Consider the following 23,414-nt stretch of genomic DNA (forward strand, 5'->3'; position numbering starts at 1 on the left):
CCTTTTTTATATTTTATTTGGAAATAGGGTCTCCACTAAGTTGCTGAGAGCCTCACTAAGTAGCTGAGGCTGGCTTCGAATCCGTGCGATCCTCCTGTCTCAGCCTCCCAAGCGTGGGGATTACAAGCGTGCGCCACCACGCCCGGCTTTTTTTAAATTTTTTATTTATTTATTTTTTTTGAAACGGTCTCACTTAGTTGCAGAGGGCCTCACTAAGTAGCTGAGGCTGTCCGTGAACCGCGATCCTCCGGTCTCAACCTCCCGAATGCTGGGATCACAAGCGTGCGCCACCACGCCCGGCCTTTTATTTTTTACTTTGAAACAGAGTCTTGCTGGGTTGCTGAGAATCTTGCTAGGATGCTGAGGCTGGCCTCAAACCTGTGATCTTCCTGCCTCAACCTCTCAAGTACTGGGATTACAGGTGTGTGCGCCACTACACCTGACTGTATTCATTCTTTTAAAAACATTGTTTTGAGAGGGGGTATTTCTCTATGTTGCCCAGGCTGAAGCAATCCTCCTGCCTCAGCCTCCTGAGTAGCTGGGACTAAGTCACTAAGTAGCTGAAGCTGTCCGTGAACCACAGTCCTCCTGTCTCAGCCTCCCAAATGCTGGGATTACAAGCATGCGCCATCATGCCCGGCTTAATTTTTTTTTTTTTTTTCTTTTTTGGTGGTACTGGGGTTCCTGGAAACCCTTCTACCTCCAGGCTATACTCCCAGACCTATTTTTATACTATTTTATTTGGAAACAGCAGTAGCTGGGACTGCCACCATGTGGGGTTTTAGACAAATACTTATTTTTCATGTACTCTGTGTTTTAAGCATTTAGGGACACTTGCTGAACAAATCAGACAACTATTTATGCCCTCGAGGAGGAGCTTATTTCCAAAAGGGGACCAATTATGGACCAAAGCCTAACAAAGAAGTGAACTATCCAGTACATTAAAACTGGCCAGCTGGGTGTGGTGGCTGGTGCACGCTTGTCATCCCAGTACTTGGGAGGCTGAGACAGGAGGACTGGAGGTTCAAGGCCAACCTCAACAAATAATGAGACTCTCATCAACTTAGCAAGACCCTGCGTCAAAATAAAAATAAAATATAGGGCTGGGGGTGTGGCTCAGAGGGATAAGAGGGATAATGCCCCTGGGATCAGTCCCCACTGCCAAAAATAAATAGACAAACAAATAAATAAAATCCAGATGAGGAAGAAAATGAAGGCAGCGAGAGGCAGGAGCGCTGTCCAGGAGGGAGGGAGCAGCCAGCTGTCCAGCTCTGAGGGCCACCTGAGGCTGTGATCACGGAGGTAAAGAGGATCTCATCAAGCTGGCCATGGTGGTGGTACCTGCAGTCTCCGTACTTAGGAAGCTGAGACAGGAGGGTTGCAAATTGGAAGCCAGCATCAGCAACTTGGTGAGAATATCAGCAATTTAGTGAGACCCTGTTTCAAAATAAAATATTAAAAAGGGCTGGGAGTTGTGGCTCAGAAATAGAACAAGCCTGGTTTCAATAAAAGAATTAAGCTGGGCCGGGCGTGGTGGCGCACGCTTGTAATCCCCGCACTTGGGAGGCGGAGACAGGAGGATCACACAGGTTGGAAGTTGGTTTAAGAAACCCTGTTTCCAAATAAAAAAGGATAAAAATAGGATTAAGCCGGGTGTGGTGGCGCACACTTGTAATCCCAGCATTCGGGAGGCTGAGACCAGAGGATCGTGGTTTGTGGACAGCCTCGGCTACTTAGTGAGGCCCTCTGCAACTCAGTGAGACCCGGTTTCAAAATAAAGAATAAGAAATAGGGCTGGGGGTGTCGCTCGGAAGTACAATGTCTCTGGGTTCCATCCCCAGTACCAAAAAAAAAAAAAAAAATTAAAAAGTTAAATTAAGCCGGGCATGGTGGCACACATTTGTAATCCCCACGCTTGGGAGGCGGAGACAGGAGGCTGGCGCAGGTTCAAAGCCAGCCTCGCGTGCTGGCTTAGGAAACCCTGTTTCTAAAAAAAAAATAATAATAATATAGGTCTGGGAGTGTAGCCCAGAGGTAGAAGGGCTTCCAGGAACCCCAGTACCACCACCACCACCACCAAAAAAAAAAAAAATTAAATTAAATTAAAAGGGCTGGAGCTGGAGTTCAGAGGAAGAATGCCCCTGGGTTCAATCTCCAGCACCAGGAAAAGAGAGAGACAGAGACAGACAGAAAGACAAGTCAGTGCGGTGCGTTTTTCTCCATGCTTGTTCAGCTGCCTGAGCCACACAGTGTGGAAGGCAAAAGGAGCTGGCTCCAGCAGAGTGGTAGTTTTGCCAAGCAAATGCCACACTGAACCGGAGGGACAAGAAGGTCGGTGGCCATGGAATTCAGGCCAGGAAAGGAGGGGCCTGAGAGGCAGCAGAACAGTGGCAAAACCATGGGTATGAGTGGGTCAAGGGGAGAGAGTCCCCAAGCCCAGCCCGCTGCCTGCTGGGGTGAGTGGGGAGTCGCCCTCCCCGGGCCACAGGGGGCTCACTGTGCACCTGCTCCTGCGGCTTCTCAGCGCACTCCCTCCAGCCTCAGCCTGGCCCTCTCCGGGGATGGAGTCCTTGCCACAGTCGCCCTTGTCTCCAACCCTGACCGCGCTGGGACACGCCCTCTGCCGCCTCACCACACCCCCATCGCTGGGACACGCCCTCTGCCCGACTTACCACACCCCCATCGCTGGGACACGCCCTCTGCTGCCTCACCACACCCCCATCAAGCTGGGACACGCCCTCTGCCCGATTCACCACACCCCCATCGCTGGGACACGCCCTCTGCAGACTCGCCACGCCTCCATCGCTGGGACACGCCCTCTGCAGACTCGCCACGCCTCCATCGCTGGGACACGCCCTCTGCCGCCTCACCACACCCCCATCGCTGGGACACGCCCTCTGCCGCCTCACCACACCCCCATCAAGCTGGGACACGCCCTCTGCAGACTCACCACACCCCCATCGCTGGGACACGCCCTCTGCTCGACTCACCACATCCCCATCGCTGGGACACGCCCTCTGCAGACTCACCACACCCCCATCAAGCTGGGACACGCCCTCTGCAGCCTCACCACACCCCCATCGCTGGGACACGCCCTCTGCAGACTCACCACACCCCCATCGCTGGAACACGCCCTCTGCAGACTCACCACACCCCCATCAAGCTGGGACACGCCCTCTGCCGCCTCACCACACCCCCATCGCTGGGACACGCCCTCTGCAGACTCACCACACCCCCATCAAGCTGGGACACGCCCTCTGCTGCCTCACCACACCCCCATCGCTGGGACACGCCCTCTGCCCGACTCACCACACCCCCATCAAGCTGGGACACGCCCTCTGCTGCCTCACCACACCCCCATCGCTGGGACACGCCCTCTGCAGACTCACCACACCCCCATCAAGCTGGGACACGCCCTCTGCCGCCTCACCATGCCCCCATCAAGCTGGGACACGCCCTCTGCAGACTCACCACACCCCCATCGCTGGGACACGCCCTCTGCAGACTCATACCTCCATCGCTGGGACACGCCCTTTGCCCGACTCACCACGCCCCCATCGCTGGGACACGCCCTCTGCTGACTCACCACACCCCCATCGCTGGGACACGCCCTCTGCAGACTCACCACACCCCCATCGCTGGGACACGCCCTCTGCTGCCTCACCACACCCCCATCGCTGGGACACGCCCTCTGCCGCCTCACCACACCCCCATCAAGCTGGGACACGCCCTCTGCCACCTCACCACGCCCCCATCGCTGGGACACGCCCTCTGCCGCCTCACCACACCTCCATCAAGCTGGGACACGCCCTCTGCCCGACTCACCACACCCCCATCGCTGGGACACGCCCTCTGCCCGACTCACCACACCCCCATCGCTGGGACACGCCCTCTGCCCGACTCACCACACCCCCGCGCAGAAAGAAGTTGTACTCGTCCATGTTGAGTTTGCCCGAAGTCTCCAGGATCTTGGCGCACATGTGAAAACTGAACAGCAGCTTGTGGCGCTCAAAGAGGGTGCGGCAGGTGTACCTGGAGGAAGGGAACAGGGATGTTCCCAACACCAGTGCTCAGAGGGCGGAGCTCCCCTCCCAGAGCCTTGCACAGCAGAAGGGCCCTAGCATCTCACCTGAGCCTCCTGGGCTGGAGCTGCGGCCCCGTGGTAGGGGGCTTGCCTAGCAAGCACAAGGCCCTGGCTTCTATCCCCAGTGGTGTAAAAGAAGCAAAAGACGCCATGCCAGGGGGCGCATGCCTAAAAGCCCAGTACTTGAGAAGCTGAGAAAGGAGGATGGCAGGTTCAAGGCCAGCCTCAGCCATTTAGTGAAACCCTGTTTCACAATAAAAAATAAAAAGCTGGGCGTGGTGGCTCAGGCTTGTAATCCCAGTACTTGGGAGGCTGAGACAGGAAGATCACTGGTTTGAGGCTAGCCTCAGCAATAGTGAGGCCCTTAGCATCTTAGCTAAGAGACCCTGTTCCAAAATAAAAAATAATAAGAAAAAATAGGTATAGTGGCGCACGTTTGGAATCTCAGTTCAGCAAGTAGTGAGACTCTCATCAACCTAGGGAGACTCTGTTTCAAAGTTAAAATAAAATAGGGCTGGGGGTGTAGCTCAGAGGTAGAATGCCCCTGGGTTCAATCCTCAGTAACACACACACACACACACACACACACACACACACACACACACAGGCTGGAGACTTAGCTCAGAGTTAAAATGTCCCTGAGTTCATTCCTCATGACTCCCCAATATAGAAAAGTAATAAGCAGCCGGGCGTGGTAGTGCACGCTTGTAACCCCAGCATTCAGAAGCCTGAGATGGGAGGATTCGCGGACAGCCTCAGCCACTTAGTGAGGCCCTCTGCAACTTAGTGAGACCCTGTTTCAAAATAAAGAATAAAAAATGGAGCAGGGGATGTAGCTTGGAGGTCGAATGCCCTTGGGTTCCATCCCCAGACCCACGAAAGAAAGAAAGAAAGAAAGAAGGAAAGAAAGAAAGAAAGAAAGAAAGAAAAGTAAAAAGACTGGTGTGCAATTCAGAAAGGAAACCAATGGACGCCTGCACTAAGGCCCAGCTGTGGTAGTCAGTGCAGAGACCAAGGAGGGAGGGGTTGCAGAAATATTCTTGAGCAGAACCGGGTGGGGGCTGATTTGGAGCAGAGTCAAGGATAACTCCCAGTTTCCAGCTGGGGTGACTGCATGGTGGGTGTGCGGCTATTCAGAGATGGAGACCCTGGTGGAAGAAGGAAGACTGAGTTTGGTCTGACACACGCTGGACTTGAGGGCCTGTGGGATGTCTGGGGAGAGGAGGCAGGGACTTTGCTGCTCAAAACGTCACCCAGGCCTGGAGCGGCAGCTCCTTTGCGAGCATGCTAGCAACGCAGAATCTCCACCCCAGCCCAGACCTCCTGAATCCCAATCTGTATTTATTTATTTATTTATTTATTTATTTATTTATCTATTTATTTATTTATTGTGGTACTGGGGTTCCTGGAAGCCCTTCTACCTCTGGGCTACACTCCCAGACCTATTTTATATTTTTTTTATATTTGGAAACAGGGTCTCTTAAGCCAGCGTGCCTGGCTTCAAACCTGCGCAATCCTCCTGTCTCCACCTCCCAAGCGCGGGGATTACAAGTGTGCTTGTAATTACGCCTGGCTCAATCTGTATTTTTTTTTTTTTTTTTTTTTTTTTTGCAGGTCTGGGGATGGAACCCAGGGGCATTCAACCTCCAAGCTACACCTCCTGCCCTATTTTTTATTCTTTATTTTGAAACCAGGTCTCAATGAGTTGCAGAGGGCCTCACTAAGTAGCTGAGGCTGTCCGCGAACCGTGATCCTCCGGTCTCAGCCTCCCAAATGCTGGGATTACAAGCGTGCGCCACCACGCCCGGCTTTCAATCTGTATTTTAACAAGACCCCGGTGCTTTAGGTGATATTAGCATTAGAGAAATGTGCAAGGAGCCAGGTGCTGCGGGGTCACGGGCTGGCCATCCCAGGACTTGGGAGGGTGAGACAGGAGGATTGCAGGTTCGAGGCTAGCCTCAGCAATTTAGTGAGACTCTCGGCAACCTAGTGAGACCATGTTTCAAAGCAAAACAGAAAAGGGCTGGGGGTACAATGCCCCCGGGTTCAATCCCTACTACCAAAAAAAAGAAAACGTACAAAGGAAAGCTCTGGATACAGAACTGGAAATGCACATGATGAGCTTCCCAGGGAAGCGGAAGGTGAGGAGAGGGCGCGGCGGTGGCGGCGGAGGGTGCCAGGACAGCGGGAGGGGGCCGCCCCAGGCCGGGTCGGACGGACCCCAGACCTGTAGACGGCGTAGGTGTGGTAGTCGTTCAGGTAGTCGATGCGGTCCTCCAGCTTATTGCTGCGATGGCTCTTGTCGATGCTCAGGACAAAGAGGCTGATGTAGGCATCCAGGGAGAACTGGTACATGGGGTCGATGCAGCCCATGTCGTTGAGCACGAAGAACAGCACGGAGGCCCGCTGCGCGCACGGGCGGTACGCCTGCGGGCGGCGGAGAGGCTCAGGGGGAGCCCGCGCTGGGCTGCTTCTGGGTGGCCGCCGGGCGGGCGAGGCGCAGGGCGCAGGGCGCAGGGCGCAGGGCCTCACCTCGCGGGCCAGGTCGATGTTGATCTCCGTGGTCTCGCTGGTTTCCAGCTGCTCCGTGACCTCGGTGGCAGTCACCTTGGACGTCTGCAGGGTGTTCACGAGCTGCACGTCGTCCAGCAGGGAGCCGGTGGCCTCGTTCAGCAACCTGGGGGGGTGGTGGAGCAGAGGCTGGGCCGCCGGGCTGGAGAGGGGCTCCTGGGCCGACCCAGCTGTGCCTGCGCCTGTGTGGACGGGCTGGGCGGGGCCAGGGCTCACCGGAGGATCTCGTCCTCCAATTCCTTCAGTTTCCTCTTGCCAGCCGCGATATTGATGACCAGCGAATCCTTCTGCTCTTCCAGTTCCGGCCGCTCCTTCCGCACCACGATGCCCAGCAGCTGGGCCTCCAGGCCCTGGGGGCGCCAGGACTCAAGCTTGCTGCCTCTTCATACCCCCCCAAGGCCCTCATCTTCAGTGGTCCAGCGCAAGCTGAGCCTTTTACTAGTTTCTCCAAACTCTGCAGCCCTCCTGCTTTGCCCAGGCTCAGCCCGGGCATCAGCCCTTTTCCATCTTTTTGCTCGATTTATTGATTTATTTATTTTGGTGATACTGGGGATGGAACCCTTCTGCCTCCGGGCTACACTCCCAGACCTATTTTATATTTTTATTTGGAAACAGGGTCTCTTAAGCCAGCGAGGCTGGCTTCGAACCAGCGCGATCCTCCTGTCTCCGCCTCCCAAGCGCGGGGATGACAAGCGTGCGCCACCACGCCCGGCTGTGCTCTTGTTTTATACTTAGGATTGAACCCAGGGGTGGTGTACCTCTGAGCCACGCCCTCAGCCCTATTTTTGCTTTTATTTTGAAATAGGGTCTCACTAATTTGTCAAGGCTCTCCCTAAGTTGCTGAGGCTGTCCTTGAAGCTATGATTCTCCTGTTTCATCCTCCCAAGTACTGGGATCACAGGCCTGTGCCACCGCGCCCGGCTCCCACCTGTTCTTTAACAGCAAAGTTGACAATGGTGGTCTTGGCCGAGGTCTCTGGGCTGTAGTGGGGATTGGAGAGCTTGGTGGTGATGTAGAAACGGAAGTTGGTATTGTATTCCACCTCCTTGTCGCCCAGGCGTATCAGCAGCCGGCCGCCTGCATCCACAAAAGGGTAAAGGGCAAGGATCCTTGGGACCAGGTATGGGCCGACCCAGTCCCTAAGGGCACCTGGCATAGGGCTTCAGCCTGCCCTAAAGATGCCGCGCAGATGAGTCTGCATGGGGGAGTGGGTAGGCAGAGGACGCAGTCGAAGAGCCACCTTTCCTCCTCAGCAGCCCCCCCGGCTTCCTAGGACTTGTCCCACCAGCCAAGCCCACAGTTAAAGTTAAGCCTGGGCCCTGACCAATTCGAGACACGGCTTTGTTGAGCACAGGGTTGAGCGTGGGGTCCAGATATTCCTGCACGTTCTGGAGCAGCACTGGGTATCCAAACTGGATGGCGTTCTCCAGGACGCGGAGGTAATCGCTCATCTGCAGGTCGATGATCTTCAGGCCCTAGAGAGCAAAGAGGCATGGGAAGTCCCGGGCAGGACCAGGAGCCTGTGGCCGAAGCCCCCTGTCCCAGAAGGGACCCGCAGGAGGTTCTTTTGGGGTGATACAACCAGCAGCCCCCAGGCTTTATACCTGTTTCCCTTCCATGTTCTTGATCCATTTCAAGGCCTGGGCCTGAGGGTCAATCATAAGGGCCCACCTGAAGGAGGAAGCGTCAGTCAGGCCCGGCTCTGCTCCCTGCCCCGCCCCCTGCAGCCGCCTACCTGTTGCCACGGGTGACGATGATGCCGTTCTCAGTGGAGAAGGCATCGGAGGGCAAGCCCTGGATGTTCCAGTCCCGAACTTTGGTAGGATTGGTCAGGAAGTTATCTATGCTGAAGTTGGGTGAGCAAGGGACCTGAAGCTCCCAGATCTGGGGAGAGAAGACCCCAAATTTCAGCCTGAGCCTAGCAGCCCTTTTCCCTTCCCTGTATGTATGTATCTGTGCCTATGTATCTGTGTACATGTATGTATATGAGATACATAATCTCTCTCCACTGGGGAGTGGACCCACAGGCATTCTACCTCTGAGTTATAGCCCCAGCTCTTTTTATTTTGAAACAGGGTCTCACTAAGTTGTTGAGGCTGGCCTCAAACCTGTCATCCTCCTAAGGTCTCAGTCAGTCTCCCAAGTGCTGGGATTGCAGGCATGTGCCACCACACCCAGCTCCCCGTCTGTCTGTCTGTCTGTCTGTCTGTCTGTCTGTCTCTCTCCCCCTCTCTCTCTGGTGCTGGGAATTGAACTCAGAGCCATTCTACCTCTACCCCAGTCTTATTTCATTTTTTACTTTGTTGTTGTTGTTGGGTTTTTTTTTTTTTTTTTTTTGGTGGTACTGGGAGTGGAACCCAGAGGCTTTCTACCTCCGGGCTATACTCCCAGGCCCATTTATATATTTTTATTTTGGAAACAGGGTCTCACTAAGTTGCTGAGAGCCTCACTAAGTAGCTGAGGCTGGCTTCGAACCTGTGCGATCCTCCTGTCTCAGCCTCCCAAGCGCGGGGATTACAAGCGTGCGCCACCACGCCCAGCTTCATTTTTTACTTTGAAACAGGGTCTTGCTAAGTTGCTGAGGACGGCCTCAAAACTGCAATCATCCTGTCTCAGCCTCCCAAGTACAGGGATTGCATGTATTCCCAAGCCATGGAGTGTGCCACCGTGCCCCTGCTCCCCGCACCTCTTAATATTCCCAAAGGCCCTGTCCGCAGAGCCTGCCCTAAGAGCTCGCCTGTGTGCTTGGTCCGGATTTGGTTGGCGGTCTCACCTTCCGGATCCAGATGTGGTTGACAATCTCGTCCCGGTAGTTGGTCAGGAAGGGTCCCATGTAGGACAGGAAGGCGGCGGCCAGGAGACAGTCTCCCACCAGGTAGCCCAGATCTTCCTCCAGGCCCTGGCACACAGCGGGGAGGCGAGGCGTAAGACGACTACCCTCCCCCCTTGGGAGACACTTGGAATGCTTTTGTAGGCGCCATCTAGATCAGAGAAATTCTTTCCTGCTCCTAAACCTTGGTGTTCTGAGATCTGTAACCTGGCTAGTGACTTTCGAGTCCACCGCCTCTCACAGTGATGTTTATACTCTGGTGATAAGGTCTGAGGTGCAGACAAGATGGCCCAGGCTGCTTATCGGGTAGGAGAACTGTGCAAAGGGTCCTGTGCGGCTTTCCAGCCCCATCCGAACACTGAAGCAGACCCCAGTGGCACAAATGGCTTCGCTTCCATATTATCACCACTGAGGTGGGGGAGGAACAACTACCCCCCCCCATTCTTGGATTTATTTATTTATTGGGGTACTGTGAATTGAACCCAGGAGTATTCTTTTTTTTTTTTTTTTTTTGGTGGTACTGGGGGGTGGAACCCAGGGGCTTTTCTACCCCCGGGCTATACTCCCAGACCTATTTTATATTTTGTTTGGAAACAGGGTCTCAGTAAGTTGCTGAGAGCCTCACTCAGTAGCTGAGGCTGGCTTCGAACCTGCGCGATCCTCCTGTCTCAGCCTCCTGAGCACTGGGATTACAAGCGTGCGCTACCACGCCCAGCAGTACCCAGGGGTATTCTACCTCCAAGCTATACCTCAAACCTTATTTTTTATTTTAAAACAAAGTTTCACTAAGTTGTGGAAGGCCTCACTAAGTTGTAGAGGCTGGCTACAAACCCTTAGACTTTTAAAAATTTTTTTTATATTTTGAAACAGGGTCTCGCTAAGCTGCTGAGGCTGACCTTAAACTTGCTATCCTCCTAAGTACTGGAACTACAGGGCACTGGAGTCTCTGCCTCTCAAGGACTGGGATTATAGCCATGTGCCACCACATCAAGCTTTTTTTATTCTTTTTTTAATCTTTTTTTTTTGCAGTACTGGGGATGGAACCCAGGGGTATTTTACCTCCGAGCTATACCCCTAGTCCTTTTTTTTTTATATTATTATTATTCTTTATTTTGAAACAGGGTCTCACTGAGTTGCAAAGGGCCTCACTAAGTAGCTGAGGATGGCTGTGAACCTTTGATCCTCCTATCTCAGCCTTCTGAATGCTGGGATCACAAGTGTATGCCACCACGCCCAGCTAGTTTTTTTTATTCTTTTTTTTTTTTTTTTTTTTTTTTTGCGGGTCTGGGGATGAAACCCAGGGGGATTTGATCTCCAAGCTACACCCCCTGCCCTATTTTTTTTTAATTCTTTATTTTGAAACCGGGTCTCACTGAGTTGCAGAGGGCCTCACTAAGTAGCTGAGGCTGTCCGTGAACTGCGACCCTCCGGTCTCAGCCTCCCGAATGCTGGGATTACACGCGTGTGCCTCCACGCCCGGCTTAGTTTTTTTTTTTATTCTTGAAACAAGGTCTAAGTTGCCGAGTGTCTTGCTAAGTTTCTAAGGTTGGCCTCAAACCTGCGATCCTCCTGTACTCAGCCTCCCAAGTACTGGGATTGTACCACTGCATCTGCCCTCTCCTTGAGCTCTCCATTCCAGGCGCCCCTGTTTTCCCTGACTGTCCCTCAAAAGAAAGGGGTTGGATCTTTTGGACTGGGTGGGCCATCTCACTGGTGCTGTGACCCATCTCACCTGCACCGTCTCCTCCCATCGGGCCTTCTCCCCAGCCAACCCCGACACCAACATGCCGGCGCGCTCCAGCTTCAGCTCCATCTCCTCAGACCTCTTGCGAAGCTCCTCCTTCTGCGCCAGCTTCTCGTCATACTGCTTCTTCAGCATCTCCAGCTTCTCTGCCACCTGGGAGGGTCAAACCCAGGGCACAGAGGGCAGGGCTGGGCCGGGTGGCTCGGGTCCGAGCAGGACCTGCCACTGCGGCTGTCTGACCTGGGTGAATTCACCTCTCGGAGCCCAGATTCCCTCACGAATACAGAAAGAACGAGACCTGCCCTGGAGCGCCACTGTGAGGAGTCAGCGAGACCCAGCGGGTCTCCTTCTTTCCTTCCAGAGGCCACTTGGTAATGAAACCCCAGGCTGGCTAGACACAGACTTTTTTTTTTCAGTTTTGGGGATGGAACCCAGGGTCATTCTACTTCCGAGCTACACCCCCATCCCTGCTTTTTTATTCTTTATTTTGAAACAGGGTCTCACTGAGTTGCAAAGGGCCTCACTAAGTAGCCGAGGCTGTCTGTGAACTGCGATCCTCTTGTTTCAGCCTCCCAGGCGCTGGGATCATAAGTGTGCACCACCACGCACACTTGACGCATAAAAGCGCCCTAAAGCGCCGGGTATGTAGCTCAGTGGCAGAGTGCTTACCCAGCATACACCAGGCCCAGGTTCTATCCCCAGCACCGCAAAATAAAAAGAAACCCCGTTACACGTGCAGACAAGAAGACTCAAAGGGCACAGAGCAACTGTCATTCCACGCCTTAAGGTGGCCGCACTTAAGGTGGAAACTTGAAAGAGGAAGAAAAATCTAGAAAGATCTGTGATAGAGAGAGAAAGAAGGAGTCCATTTAAGAAAAGGACAAGTCCAGCTGGGCACGGTGGCGCACACAGGTGACCCCAGTACTTGGGAGGCTGAGACAGGAGGATCGCGGATTTGCCATCAATCTCAGCAATTTAGCGAGGCCCTGCAACTTAGTGAGACCTTGTTTGAAAATAAAAAAATAGAGGGGGATGTGGTTCAGAGGTAGAATGCCCTTGGGTTCAATCCCTAGTACCACACATACACACACACACATACTCCCCCCAAAAAAGTAAGGAAAGCGATAGTTCTCTAGCCCATGTTTCCATAGCCAGTCCCATTCCTCTGAGACAAACTAATTTTTATTTCTTCTTTATCTCTAAATAATATACTTGTCACTACTCTTAAAATATATGAATCTCAAGGCCGGGCGTGGTGGCGCACGCTTGTAATCCCCGCGCTTGGGAGGAGGAGACAGGAGGATCGCGCAGGTTCGTAGCCAGCCATGCTGGCTTAAGAGACCCTGTTTCAAAAATATAAAATAGGTCTGGGAGTGTGGCCCGGAGGTAGAAGGGCTTCCAGGAACTCCAGTACACCAAAAAAAAAAAAAAAAATTATATATATATGAATCCTGGTGTTGGGGATATATAACTCTGTGGTAGAGGCTCTGGGTTTGATCCAGTACCCCCCCACACACACATATACGCATATATGTATATATATGTATGTGTATGTGTAGATGTAGATATATGGTATAGATATGTATATATCTCTATATATTGCCATTTTACTTTTTTTGCAGTTTTACCCCTTTCAATTAAAAAACTATTATGAAAAATTTCAAACCTAGAGATACTCATCAGGTAGATTTAACAGTTGTTGATGTGTTGCTATATTTATCTCATCTACTTGTTTTTGCCAAAGTATCTTAGAGTAAGTTATAGACTCTTAAAATTTCAAGCCTAAATACTTCATAATACATCTTAAAAAATAAGAATAAAGAAGCCAGGTGCACTGCATACCTGCAGCTCTTCAAAAAGCTGAGGCAGGAGGACTGCAAGTATGAGGCTAGTCTAAGCAATTTAGCAAGATCCTTTCTCAAAATAAAAAATCAAAGCTGGGCATGGTGGCGCACGCTTGTAACCTCAGCATTTGGGAGGCTGAGACAGAAGGATCGTGATTTGCAGACAGCCTCAGCTACTTATGCCCTTTGCAACTCAGTGAGACCCTGTTTCAAAATAAAAAAAATTTAAAAATTGGGCTGGGGGTTAGGCTCGGAGGTTGAATGCCCCTGGGTTCCATCCCCAGTACTGGGGAAAAAAATTAAATGGGTTTGTGATGTAGCTCAGTGGTAAAGTCCTTACCTAACACATTCGAAGCCCTGGTTTTGACCCACCACACACAAATAATAATAAATTAAGGATAAGAGCCAGGCATGGTGGCCCATACTTATAATCCCATTACTAGGGAGGCTAAGACGGGAGAATTGCAGGTTCACGGCCAGCCTCAGCTACTTAGTGAGGCCCTCGGCAATTTAAGGCAGACCCTGTTTCAAAAATAGGGCTGGGGTGTAGCTTGGAGGTAGAATGCCCCTGGGTTCAATCCCTAGTAACTACCCCCCGAAAAAAAAAAAAAAAAGAGCCAGGCATGATGGCACACACACACTTATAATCCCAGCATTTGGGAGGCTGAAACAGGAGGATCATGATTTGCAGACAACCTCAGCTACTTAGGCCCTTTGCAACTCAGTGAGACCCTGTTTCAAAATAAAGAATAAAAACTGGAGGGCTGGAAGTGTAGTTTGGAGGTAGAATGCCCCTGGGTTCCATCTCCAGTAATGAAGAAAAAAAAAAAAAAAATAGGGCTGGGGGTATAGCTCAAAGGTAGAAAAAAAAGATGGATTTGGTTCCTAAACTTCACAGCTTTTATCAGTCATAAGAGAAATTTTGGAACTTTGCTTACTGTATGTGTCTGTTACTAGAGATTAACCCAGAGGCTCTTTACCATTAAACTATACCCCCAACTCTTTTTATTTTTATTATTTTTATTTTTATTATTTTATTTTTTTGGTGGTACTAGGGGTGGAACCCAGAGGCTTCCTACCTCCAGGGCTATACTCCCAGACCCATTTTATATTTTATTTGGAAACAGGGTCTCACTGAGTTGCTGAGAGCCTCACTAAGTAGCTGAGGCTGGCTTCGAACCTGTGCGATCCTCCTGTCTCAACCTCCCAAGCGCGGGGATTACAAGTGTGCGCCACCACACCCGGCTTTATTATTATTTTTAAAATTCTGAAAACAAGGTCTCACTAAATGACTACACACTGGCCTTGAACCTGTGATCCTCCTCCTCCTCCTCCTCTTCCTCCTCCTCCTCCTCCTCCCCTTCCCCTTCTCCTTCTCCTCCTTCTTCTTCTTTTTGCAATACTAGGTATTGAACCTAGGGGCATTCTACCTCTGAACTACACTCCCAGCCCTGTTTTGAAACAGTGTCTCACTAAGTTGCAGAGGGCCTCAGTAGCTGAGGCTGGCTGTGAACCTGCGATCCTCCTGTCTCAGCCTCCCAAGTACTGGGGTTATAGGTGTTTGCCACCGCAGCCAGCTGTTTTGTTTTGAGATGGGCTTCCGTGGTCCTCCTGCCTCCGCCTCCCCGTAGCTGGACTCCTGGAGTGTGCGCGGCACCAGGCTCTCCCATCTGCTTACTCTCGCCAGTTAGGCATCTCAAGTATGTTTGTCTCCAAGAGACCTAGCGCCGCCTGAGCGCCTGTCCAGCGGATGAGCTGTCGGCAGCACACTCGGGAGGTCCCATAGGACCCATTTTTCACACGGAGAGTGAGCAACCCCTAATCACTTGCCCGGGATATGATTCGTTTGGGTGAGAAACCCTTCAAAGAGATGGCCACACATGTGACTATTCACTCTTGGAAAAGAGAGAGCAAGTGTCAGGAGACAGCAGCCGGGAGGGAGCAACGGAGGAGCCAGTGCACAGGGCAGTTTTTTTTTTCCTGACAGTAAAGTAGCTGGGTGTGGTGGTTCAGACCTGTCAATCCAGCACTTGGGAGACTGAGATAAAAGGAGGGCAGGTTTGAGTGGCCTCTACAGCTTAGCAAGACTCTCAGCAACTTTGCAAGACTATTTAAAAATAAAAAATAAAAGCCAGAAGCCGGGCGTGGTGGCGCACGCTTGTAATCCCAGCATTTGGGAGGCTGAGGCTAGAGGATCATGGTTCGAAGCTAGCCTCAGCTACTTAGTGAGGCTCTTTGCAACTCAGTGAGACCCTGTTTCAAAATAAATAATAAAAATAGGGCTGGGGGTGTAGCTCGGAGGTCAAAGGCCCCCGGGTTCCATCCCCAGACCCGCAAAAAATAAATAAAATAAAATAAAAGCCCGTTGTGGTGGCCTACACTTGAAATCCAGTACTGGGGAGACTGAGAAAGGAGGACTGCAGGTTTGAGGACAGGCTCAGCAAGTAGTAAGACTCTCATCAACCGAGTGAAAACCTGTTTCAAAATAAAAATAAAAAATAGGGCTGGGGCGTAGCTTGGGGGTAAAATGTCCCTACACTCAATCCTCAGTACCATAAAAATAAGATAGACTAAATAAAAAGGTCTGGGGGTATAGCTCAGAGGATAGAACCTTTGGGTTCTATCCCCAAAGAGATGCCTGTGGCAGGGGAAAGACTGGGACAAACTGGCCAGCGTGGCATAGAGTCAGAAGCGAGGTCTAGCCTGGCTCTGTCAGTAAGGCGCTGTCCTGCAGTCCAAGAGGGCTAGTGACCCAAATAAATAAAATTGGGCTCAGGATGTAGCTCAGAGGTAGAATGCCTCTGTGTTCAACCTTCAGTGCCAAAAAAAAAAAAAAAAAGATTGGAAACAAATATATCCATCAAAAGGGGAAGAGTTAAATAAATGATGGTGTAGCCATCCCCTGGAATACCGTGCAGCAATAAAAAGAAACAAAAAGTCTTCCTATGCTGATATGGAGCAATCTTCAGTGGGAAGACAGAAAGGTGCTGAACAGTATGTATAGTTTTAGAAAACAAAATAAGCATATTCATGTACATGAGCATATTCGTGTACATGAGCATATTCGTGTACATGAGCATATTCGTGTACATGAGCATATACGCCTTTGGATGGAATCTGGCGTATCAGTTTTTTTCATGGAGGGAAGCAGGACCCTACAGAGCAGAAGGTGGGAAGGAGACTTCTTATATTCTTTTGTCTTTTTTGAATTTCAAACCATGTGACCGTATTACTTGGGGATATAGTTGTATTACCTATTAATTCAATGATTTAAAAAACAAATCAAGGCCGGGTGTGGTGGCGCACGCTTGTAATCCCCGCGCTTGGGAGGCTGAGCCAGGAGGATGGTGCAGGTGGAAGCCAGCCTCAGCTACTTAGTGAGGCAACTTAATGAGACCTTGTTTCCAAATAAAATATAAAATAGTTCTGGAAGCCGGGCGTGGTGGCGCACGCTTGTAATCCCCGTGCTTGGGAGGCGGAGACAGGAGGATCGTGCAGGTTCGAAGCCAGCCGTGCTGGCTTAAGAGACCCTGTTTCCAAATTAAAAAAAAAAAAAAAAAAGTTCTGGAAGTGTAGCCTGGAGGTAGAAAGTTCCTGGGCAACACACACACACACACACACACACACACACACACACACACACACACACACGATAAACTAGAATTCTGAGGGTTTTTTTTTTTTCTTTTTTTGCAGTTCTGAAAGTAAAACCCAGGGCCTCCCACATACTAGGCAAGTGTTCTACCAGCCCTTATATATATAATTTGTTCTGGGGAGTGAACCCAGGAGCAGTCTACCTCTGAGCTACATGCCCAGCCTTATGTCCTTTCTTTTATTTTGAGTCAGGGTCTTTCTCAGTTGCGGAGGGCCTTGAACTTGCAATTCTGTCTCTCAGTACTGGGATTACAGGCATGCGGTACCATGCCCACTCCCTTTTTAGTTTTTATTATGAGTCAGGGTCTTGCTAAGTTGCCCAGGCTGGCCTAGAACTTGGGATCCTCCTGTAGGGGTGGGCCGCCACACCTAGCTTGAAAGCCCCTTCCCCACCCAAGCACAGACACCCGCCCTGGTGCTGCAGGACGGGGCAGTGATGCTCACTCCCCCACCAAGACCAATTTGCCCCATTATTTCCTCTGTTGGTCAGTCAGCGGTGTCTCAGTGCCAGGGATCACGGGCTCCCAGGTCCATCTCTGCAAGGCCCTGGGTAAGGGCACCTTCTGAGCCCGAGCAGCAGTCTACCTCTGAGCTACAGCCTCCAAGGACAGAGGGGGGGGGGCAGGACTGGAGGGCACAGATGCAGAGGGGGTGGAGTCAGAGGGGGAAGCCCAGAAGCCCCCGCGGCAAAGCCGGAGCGAGGCTCACCTCCCGCAGCTTCTCCTGGGCCTCGGCCAGGGCCGCTTGCTTCTCCTGCAGCTGGGCCAGGGCGGCCTGCATCCGGATCCGCTTGGGCTCCACCACCCGGTACAGCCGCCCATAGAGCTGCGGAGAGAGCGCCAGGCTGCCACCGGTCACCGAGAAACTCTCCCCCATCTGTGCCAGCCACCACCCCTGCCTCCCCAGGCCCGCCTTCGCCGCCCCAGGCCACCCGGGCCGCCCTTACCTCCATGGCCCGCACCCACATGCAGAGGGACTTGGCGGCCAGGGAGACGCGGCCGATGATATCGGGCTGGAAGTCGGGCTGGGCGCAGTAGGCCCCGATCTTCTTCAGTACCTTATCTGAGATATTGTCTTTATCGAAGTTGATCAGTGACTTAATGAAGTTCTGTTCCCCTGAGGGTGACAGTGTGGGGCCTCAGCCAGAGGACCTGTGTCCGTCCGCTGGCCGGGCTTCTCTCCACAGTTTAGGCCTAGCCACATTTTCCCTGGGCTCTGCTCCCGAGACCAGGATATCTGACCCCTTGTGCCTAGATCCCCCCCTCCAACCATGTCTCCCTTCTCTAGCCCCTGAGGGCCTCCGAGGGCCCCCCAGCTAAATCTTCAAATCCAGGGGCAGTCTACCCCTGAGCTATACCCCCAACCCTATCTTTTTTATTTTGTGGTACTGTGAATTGAACCCAGGGGCATTCTACCTCCAAGCCACACCCCTGGCACTATTTTGTTTTTATTTTGGAACAGGGTCTCACCACATTGATAGAGTTTCACTACTTGGTAAGGCTGTCCTCAAAACTGCCATCCTCCGGTCTCAGCTTCCCAAGTACTGGGATTACAGGCATGTGTCACTATGCCCAGCTCTGTGGCTCTATTTTATTTATTTATTTATTTATTTATTTTGGTGGTACTGGGCATGGAACCCAGGGGCTTTTCTATCCCCAGGCTATACTCCCAGTCCTATTTTATACTTTATTTGGAAAAAAGGTCTCACTAAGGGATTACAAGCGTGTGCCACCACGCCGGCTTCTATATTTTTTTTTTTTTTTTTTGAAACACGGTCTCACTAAGTTGCTGAGCCTTGCTGAGTTGCTGAGGCTGAGGCTGGCATCAAACCTGTGATCTTCCTGTCTCAGCCTCCCAAGTACTAGGATTACAGGTGTGGGAAGCCGGGCTATCACTTACTTAGTGTGTGTGTGTGTGTGTGTGTGTGTGTGTGTGTGTGTGTGTGTGTATGTGAGACTGTGGATTGAATCCAGGCACATTCTATCTCCGAGCTATATCCCCAATCCCTATTTGTTTTTTTCTTTTGAAACAGGGTCTTACTAGATTAATGACAATCCCATTGCTTGCTGAGGTTGTCCTCAAACTTTCAATGCTCCTGTCTCAGCCTCCCAAGTGTGACATCAAGCCCAATCCTATTTTATTTTATTTTGCAGTACCAGGGATTGAACTCAGGGGCATTCTACCTCTAAGCTACATCCTCACTCCTATTTTATTTTATTTTATTTTATTTTTATTTTTTATTTTTTTGGTGGTACTGGGGTTCCTGGAAGCCCTTCTACCTCCGGGCCACACTCCCAGACCTATTTTATATTTTTGAAACAGGGTCTCTTACGCCAGCGCAGCTGGCTTCGAACCTGCGCGATCCTCCTGTCTCCGCCTCCCAAGCGCGGGGATTACAAGCGTGCGCCACCGCGCCCGGCCTTTATTTTATTTTTATTTTTAGGTACTGGGGATGGAACCCAGGAGCATTCTACCCCAGCCCTATTTTTTATTCTTTATTTTGAAACAGGGTTTCACTGAGTTGCAAAGTACCTCAATAAGTATTAGTTGAGGGTGTCCTCGAACCGTGATCCTCCTGTCTCAGCCTCCCAAATGCTGGGATTACAAGCGTGTGCCACCACGCCTGGCTTCATATTTTATTTGAAACAGGGTCTCACTAAGTTGCAGAAGGCCTCACTAAGTAGCTGAGGTTGGCCACGAACCCAAGATCCTCCTGTCTCAGCCTCCCAAGTACTGGGGTTATAGGCGCGTACCATCCTGCCAGCCTCTGCAGTCTTCCTGTCTCAGCCTCCCACACTCAACTTGTTCCTATATGTATTTTTTAATGTGTGTGGTCCTGGCAATTGAATCCAGAGGCATTCTACCTCCACGCTACACCCCTAGACAAATTTTATTTCTAATTTGGAAACAGGGTCTTGCTAGTTTGCTGAGAGCCTCACTAAATTGCTGAGGCTGTCCTCGAACTTGCAGTCCTCCTGTCTAAGCCTCCCAGGTACTAGGATTACAAATGTGTATTACTATGCCTGGCTTGTTCTTATAGCTTTATAATATTTTTTCTTACATTAAGATGAGTCATTTATGTTACTTATTTTTTAATTTAAATTTTTTTTTTTTTTTTTTTTTTTTTTTTTTGCGGTTCTGGGAATGGAACCCAGGGGCATTCTGTCCCTGAGCTATACCTCCAGCCCTTTTTTCTTTTATTCTTTATTTTGAAACAGGGTCTCACTGAGTTGCAAAGGGCCTCTCTAAGTAGCTGAGGCTGGCCACGAACCTCAATCCTTCTGTCTCAGCCTCCCAAATGCTGGGATTACAAGTGTGCACCACCATGCCCGGCTTCATTTCTGTTACTTATGACCAAAGAATCCTAACTGTTTTTTTGGTACTGAGGGGCATTCTGCCTCTGAGCTATACCCACAGCCCTATTTTATTTTTTTTTATATTGAAACAGGGCCTAAGTTGCTGAGGCTGAGTGATCCTCCTGTGATCCTCCTGTCTCAGTCTCCCAAGTACTGGCATTATAAGTGTGCACCCCCACGCCCAGCTCTGAGTGATGTTTACATCTTCTCTTTCCTCTCAGGCACTGTGCTCTTGAGGGTCAGTACAATGCCTCATTCATGGCTGTCTCTCTAAGTGTCTGACGCACGGCGGTTGCTCACTGAATGCTGGGCAAATGGAAGCCAGCTGTCCGTGGCTCTCCAGCTTACCTAGCTGCCGCTTGGCCTCGGCCCACGTGGGCTCGTTGCCCCGCAGGATCATGACCGCCTGCATCACCATCTCCACTTGGGCGGGAGGCCTGCCGTAAGACTTGATCTCACCTATATCCTTCTTGTTCAGAGACTCCAGGGCCTGGGAAGAGGGATTCATTGAGGAGTGGGGCCAGAGCCAACCCAGGTGGGTCCTTCATGGACACAGGCCTAGCAGGGGTGTTACCTCTTCTTCCCACAGAGCTTTGAGGACAAAGGAGGCCAGCCCCATGTCCACTCCCAGCACCCATCCTGGCAGCCGCCCCTGGTACCCGCATGGCCTCTTCCAGGGCAGGTAGCGCCTCTTCCAGGTCCTTCTGGGCATTGTCAGCCAGTGCCTGACACTTGACTTCCTCAATAGCAATCTTTTCACTATTGGCTGTTACCGCCTAGGGATGAGAAGAGATCCATGTCGTTTTTTCTTTTCTTTTTTGGCAGCACTAGAGATTGAACCCTTGGGCATTCGACCTCCGAGCTACACCCCCGGCCTTTTAAAAAATTCTTTATTTTGAGCCAGGCGTGGTGGCGCACGCTTGTAATCCCCGCGCTTGGGAGGCGGAGACAAGAGGATTGCGCAGGTTCGAAGCCAGCCGCGCTGGCTTAAGAGGCCCTGTTTCCAAAGAAAAATATATAAAAAAAAATAGGTTGGGAGTGTAGCCTAGAGGTAAAAAGGCTTCCAGGAACCCCAGTACCACACACACACAAATCTTTATTTTGAAACTGGGTCTCACTAAGTTGCAGAGGGTCTCACTAAGTAGCTGAGGCTGGCCACGAACCTGTGACCTCCTGTCTTAGCTTTCCAAGTACCAAGTAAAAATGTGCACCATCATACCCTGCTTTATTTATTTATTTATTTTTTGTCTTTGCACAAACCTGCGATCCTGTGATCCTACTGTCTCAGCCTCCTAAGTACCGGGACTACAAGTGAACACCACCATGCCCTACTTCTTCTTCTTCTTTTATTTATTTGTTTTGTTTTGTTTTGTTTTGTGGTACTGGAGATGGAACTCAGGGGCTCTGTACCTCTGAGCTACAACCCCAGCCCTATTTTTAGTCTTTCTTTTCTTTTTTCTTTTTTTTTTTGTGGTACTGGCGTTCCGGGAAGCCCTTCTACCTCTGGGCTACACTCCCAGACCTATTTTATACTTTTTTTTTTTTTTTTAATGTGGAAACAGGGTCTCTTAAACCAGCGCGGCTGGCTTCGAACCTGTGCCATCCTCCTGTCTCTGCCTCCCAAGCTCGGGGATTACAAGCATGCGCCACCACGCCCAGCCTTTCTTTTCTTTTTTAAACAGGGTCTGAGTTGCAAAGGGCCTAAGTAGCTGAGGCTGGCCGCGAACCAGGATCCTCCTGTGTCAGCCTCCCGAATGCTGGGATGCCAAGCTGGTGTCACCACGCCCAGCTCTCGTTTTTTGTTTTTTGTTTTTGGTGGGGTGGCAGGGTTGGTGGGAAGGATGAAAGTGATACTAAAGAAGCCATGGTGGCACCATAGGAGGCAGAGACAGGAGGCTCACAGGCTCAAGGCCAGCCTCAGCCACCTAGCAAGACCTTAGTCTATTAACTGCCGGGAACCCAAAGCCTCTTCCTGGGGCCCTGGAGGGGTGGGCGTAAGGGACGGGGCTGGACCTTCTGCTGCTCGTCCGCCTCCCGCTTCTGCTGCACAATGATGACCAGGTACTCCTCGCACTGTTTCTGGAACTCAGCCACCTTTTTCTTGGCATCTTCCAGCTCCAGCGACATCACTTCCACCTTTTCCCGAGTCTCATCGATCTTAGACAAGCCCGTCCGCAGCTTGTTGGCTTGGTCCAGCAGCTCCTGCCGTTTTTCTCCCAGCAGCCTGGGGAGAGGGTGAGTCAGATGTGTGGAGGGCTGGGCTCCCAGGAAGGGGGTGTCCTACATAACCTCCTTCCTCCTGTGCCTGGGCCCCGGCTCCCCTCTGTTGCTGCCCCCCCCACCCCCGGCCACCCCCCGGTCAGGTTTTTATCGTTTCCTGCCTGGATCATTGCTCGCGGCTTCCCAACTGGTGTCCTTCCTCTTTGATTTATTTTACATGTCGCTTGCAGAATCAGCTTGTTAAACACGTTTCCCTTTCACATCCCTTTCTCTACCTGAGGACTTTCTACTATTCCCCACTGTGCGCCAGGCGGGTGGACTGCAGGGAACTTGAAAACACGAACCCGCCCTGGGGGGCAGCCGCTCCAGACCGCTTCCCCGTGGGAATGAATGGGAGCCCAGGGTGGCACCATTTCTGACATTTAAAGAGAAGCTAGACGTTGGGATTTTTCCGAGGCTCCTGAGTTTTAAATATAGACAACTCATTCAAAAATGTTCAACATTCTACAGGCCAAAAAATGACTTTGTGCTGGGTGTGTTGGCACATGCCTATAATATTTGGGAGGCTGAAGGATCGCAGGTTCAAGGCCATGCTCAGCAACTTAGCAATACCCTGTTTTAGTTTTTGTTTATTTGTTTTCTTGTTGGGATAGAAGTCAGGGCCTCATGCATGCTAAGCAAGCACTCTACCACCACCAAGGAGCCTCTTCCCCAGCCCCGGAGAGCCTGGTTTAAAAAGGTGGGGAAGAGCCAGGCGTGGTGGCGCACGCTTGTCATCCCAGCATTCGGGAGGCTGAGACCGGAGGGTCGTGGTTCACGGACAGCCTCAGCTACTTAGTGAGGCCCTCTGCAACTCAGTGAGACCCGGTTTCAAAATAAAGAATAAAAAATAGGGTCGGGGGGGGGTATCTTGGAGGTCAAATGCCCCTGAGTTTCATAAAAATAAAAAGGTGGGGAAGCTGGAAATAAAATGCCCCTGTGCTCCAGTACAAAAAAAACAAAACAACAACAACAAAAAAAAGTGTCTTTGAAGTCGGGCGTGGTGGCACACAAGTGTAATCCCAGTACTTGGGAGGCTGAGACAGAATATTCTGGGTTCTAGGCCAGCGGC

The 23,414-nt window shown here is 51.2% G+C and overlaps 1 protein-coding gene and 1 long non-coding RNA gene across 2 annotated transcripts in view; both read right to left on the minus strand.

Moving 5' to 3' along the window:
* The window catches only part of LOC308275117, a 562,357-nt gene that overhangs the window by 166,919 nt on the left and 372,024 nt on the right, over nucleotides 1–23,414 (minus strand). The window lies entirely within an intron of this gene.
* The window catches only part of DNAH2 (dynein axonemal heavy chain 2), a gene marked incomplete at both ends in the record, with an annotated part of 149,928 nt that overhangs the window by 10,640 nt on the left and 115,874 nt on the right, over nucleotides 1–23,414 (minus strand). The window contains 15 exons of the mRNA XM_080712978.1: nucleotides 3,906–4,032; nucleotides 6,312–6,511; nucleotides 6,617–6,761; nucleotides 6,872–7,005; nucleotides 7,584–7,732; nucleotides 7,980–8,130; nucleotides 8,260–8,326; nucleotides 8,391–8,539; nucleotides 9,429–9,554; nucleotides 11,218–11,382; nucleotides 17,436–17,552; nucleotides 17,674–17,843; nucleotides 20,432–20,573; nucleotides 20,743–20,859; nucleotides 22,097–22,307. Coding sequence (XP_080569104.1) covers nucleotides 3,906–4,032; nucleotides 6,312–6,511; nucleotides 6,617–6,761; nucleotides 6,872–7,005; nucleotides 7,584–7,732; nucleotides 7,980–8,130; nucleotides 8,260–8,326; nucleotides 8,391–8,539; nucleotides 9,429–9,554; nucleotides 11,218–11,382; nucleotides 17,436–17,552; nucleotides 17,674–17,843; nucleotides 20,432–20,573; nucleotides 20,743–20,859; nucleotides 22,097–22,307 — 2,170 coding nt within the window. The remainder of the gene's footprint in view (nucleotides 1–3,905; nucleotides 4,033–6,311; nucleotides 6,512–6,616; nucleotides 6,762–6,871; nucleotides 7,006–7,583; nucleotides 7,733–7,979; nucleotides 8,131–8,259; nucleotides 8,327–8,390; nucleotides 8,540–9,428; nucleotides 9,555–11,217; nucleotides 11,383–17,435; nucleotides 17,553–17,673; nucleotides 17,844–20,431; nucleotides 20,574–20,742; nucleotides 20,860–22,096; nucleotides 22,308–23,414) is intronic.

This window comes from Muscardinus avellanarius, assembly GCF_963383645.1.
Source record: "Muscardinus avellanarius genome assembly, chromosome: 16".
Classification (NCBI taxonomy): domain Eukaryota; kingdom Metazoa; phylum Chordata; class Mammalia; order Rodentia; family Gliridae; genus Muscardinus; species Muscardinus avellanarius.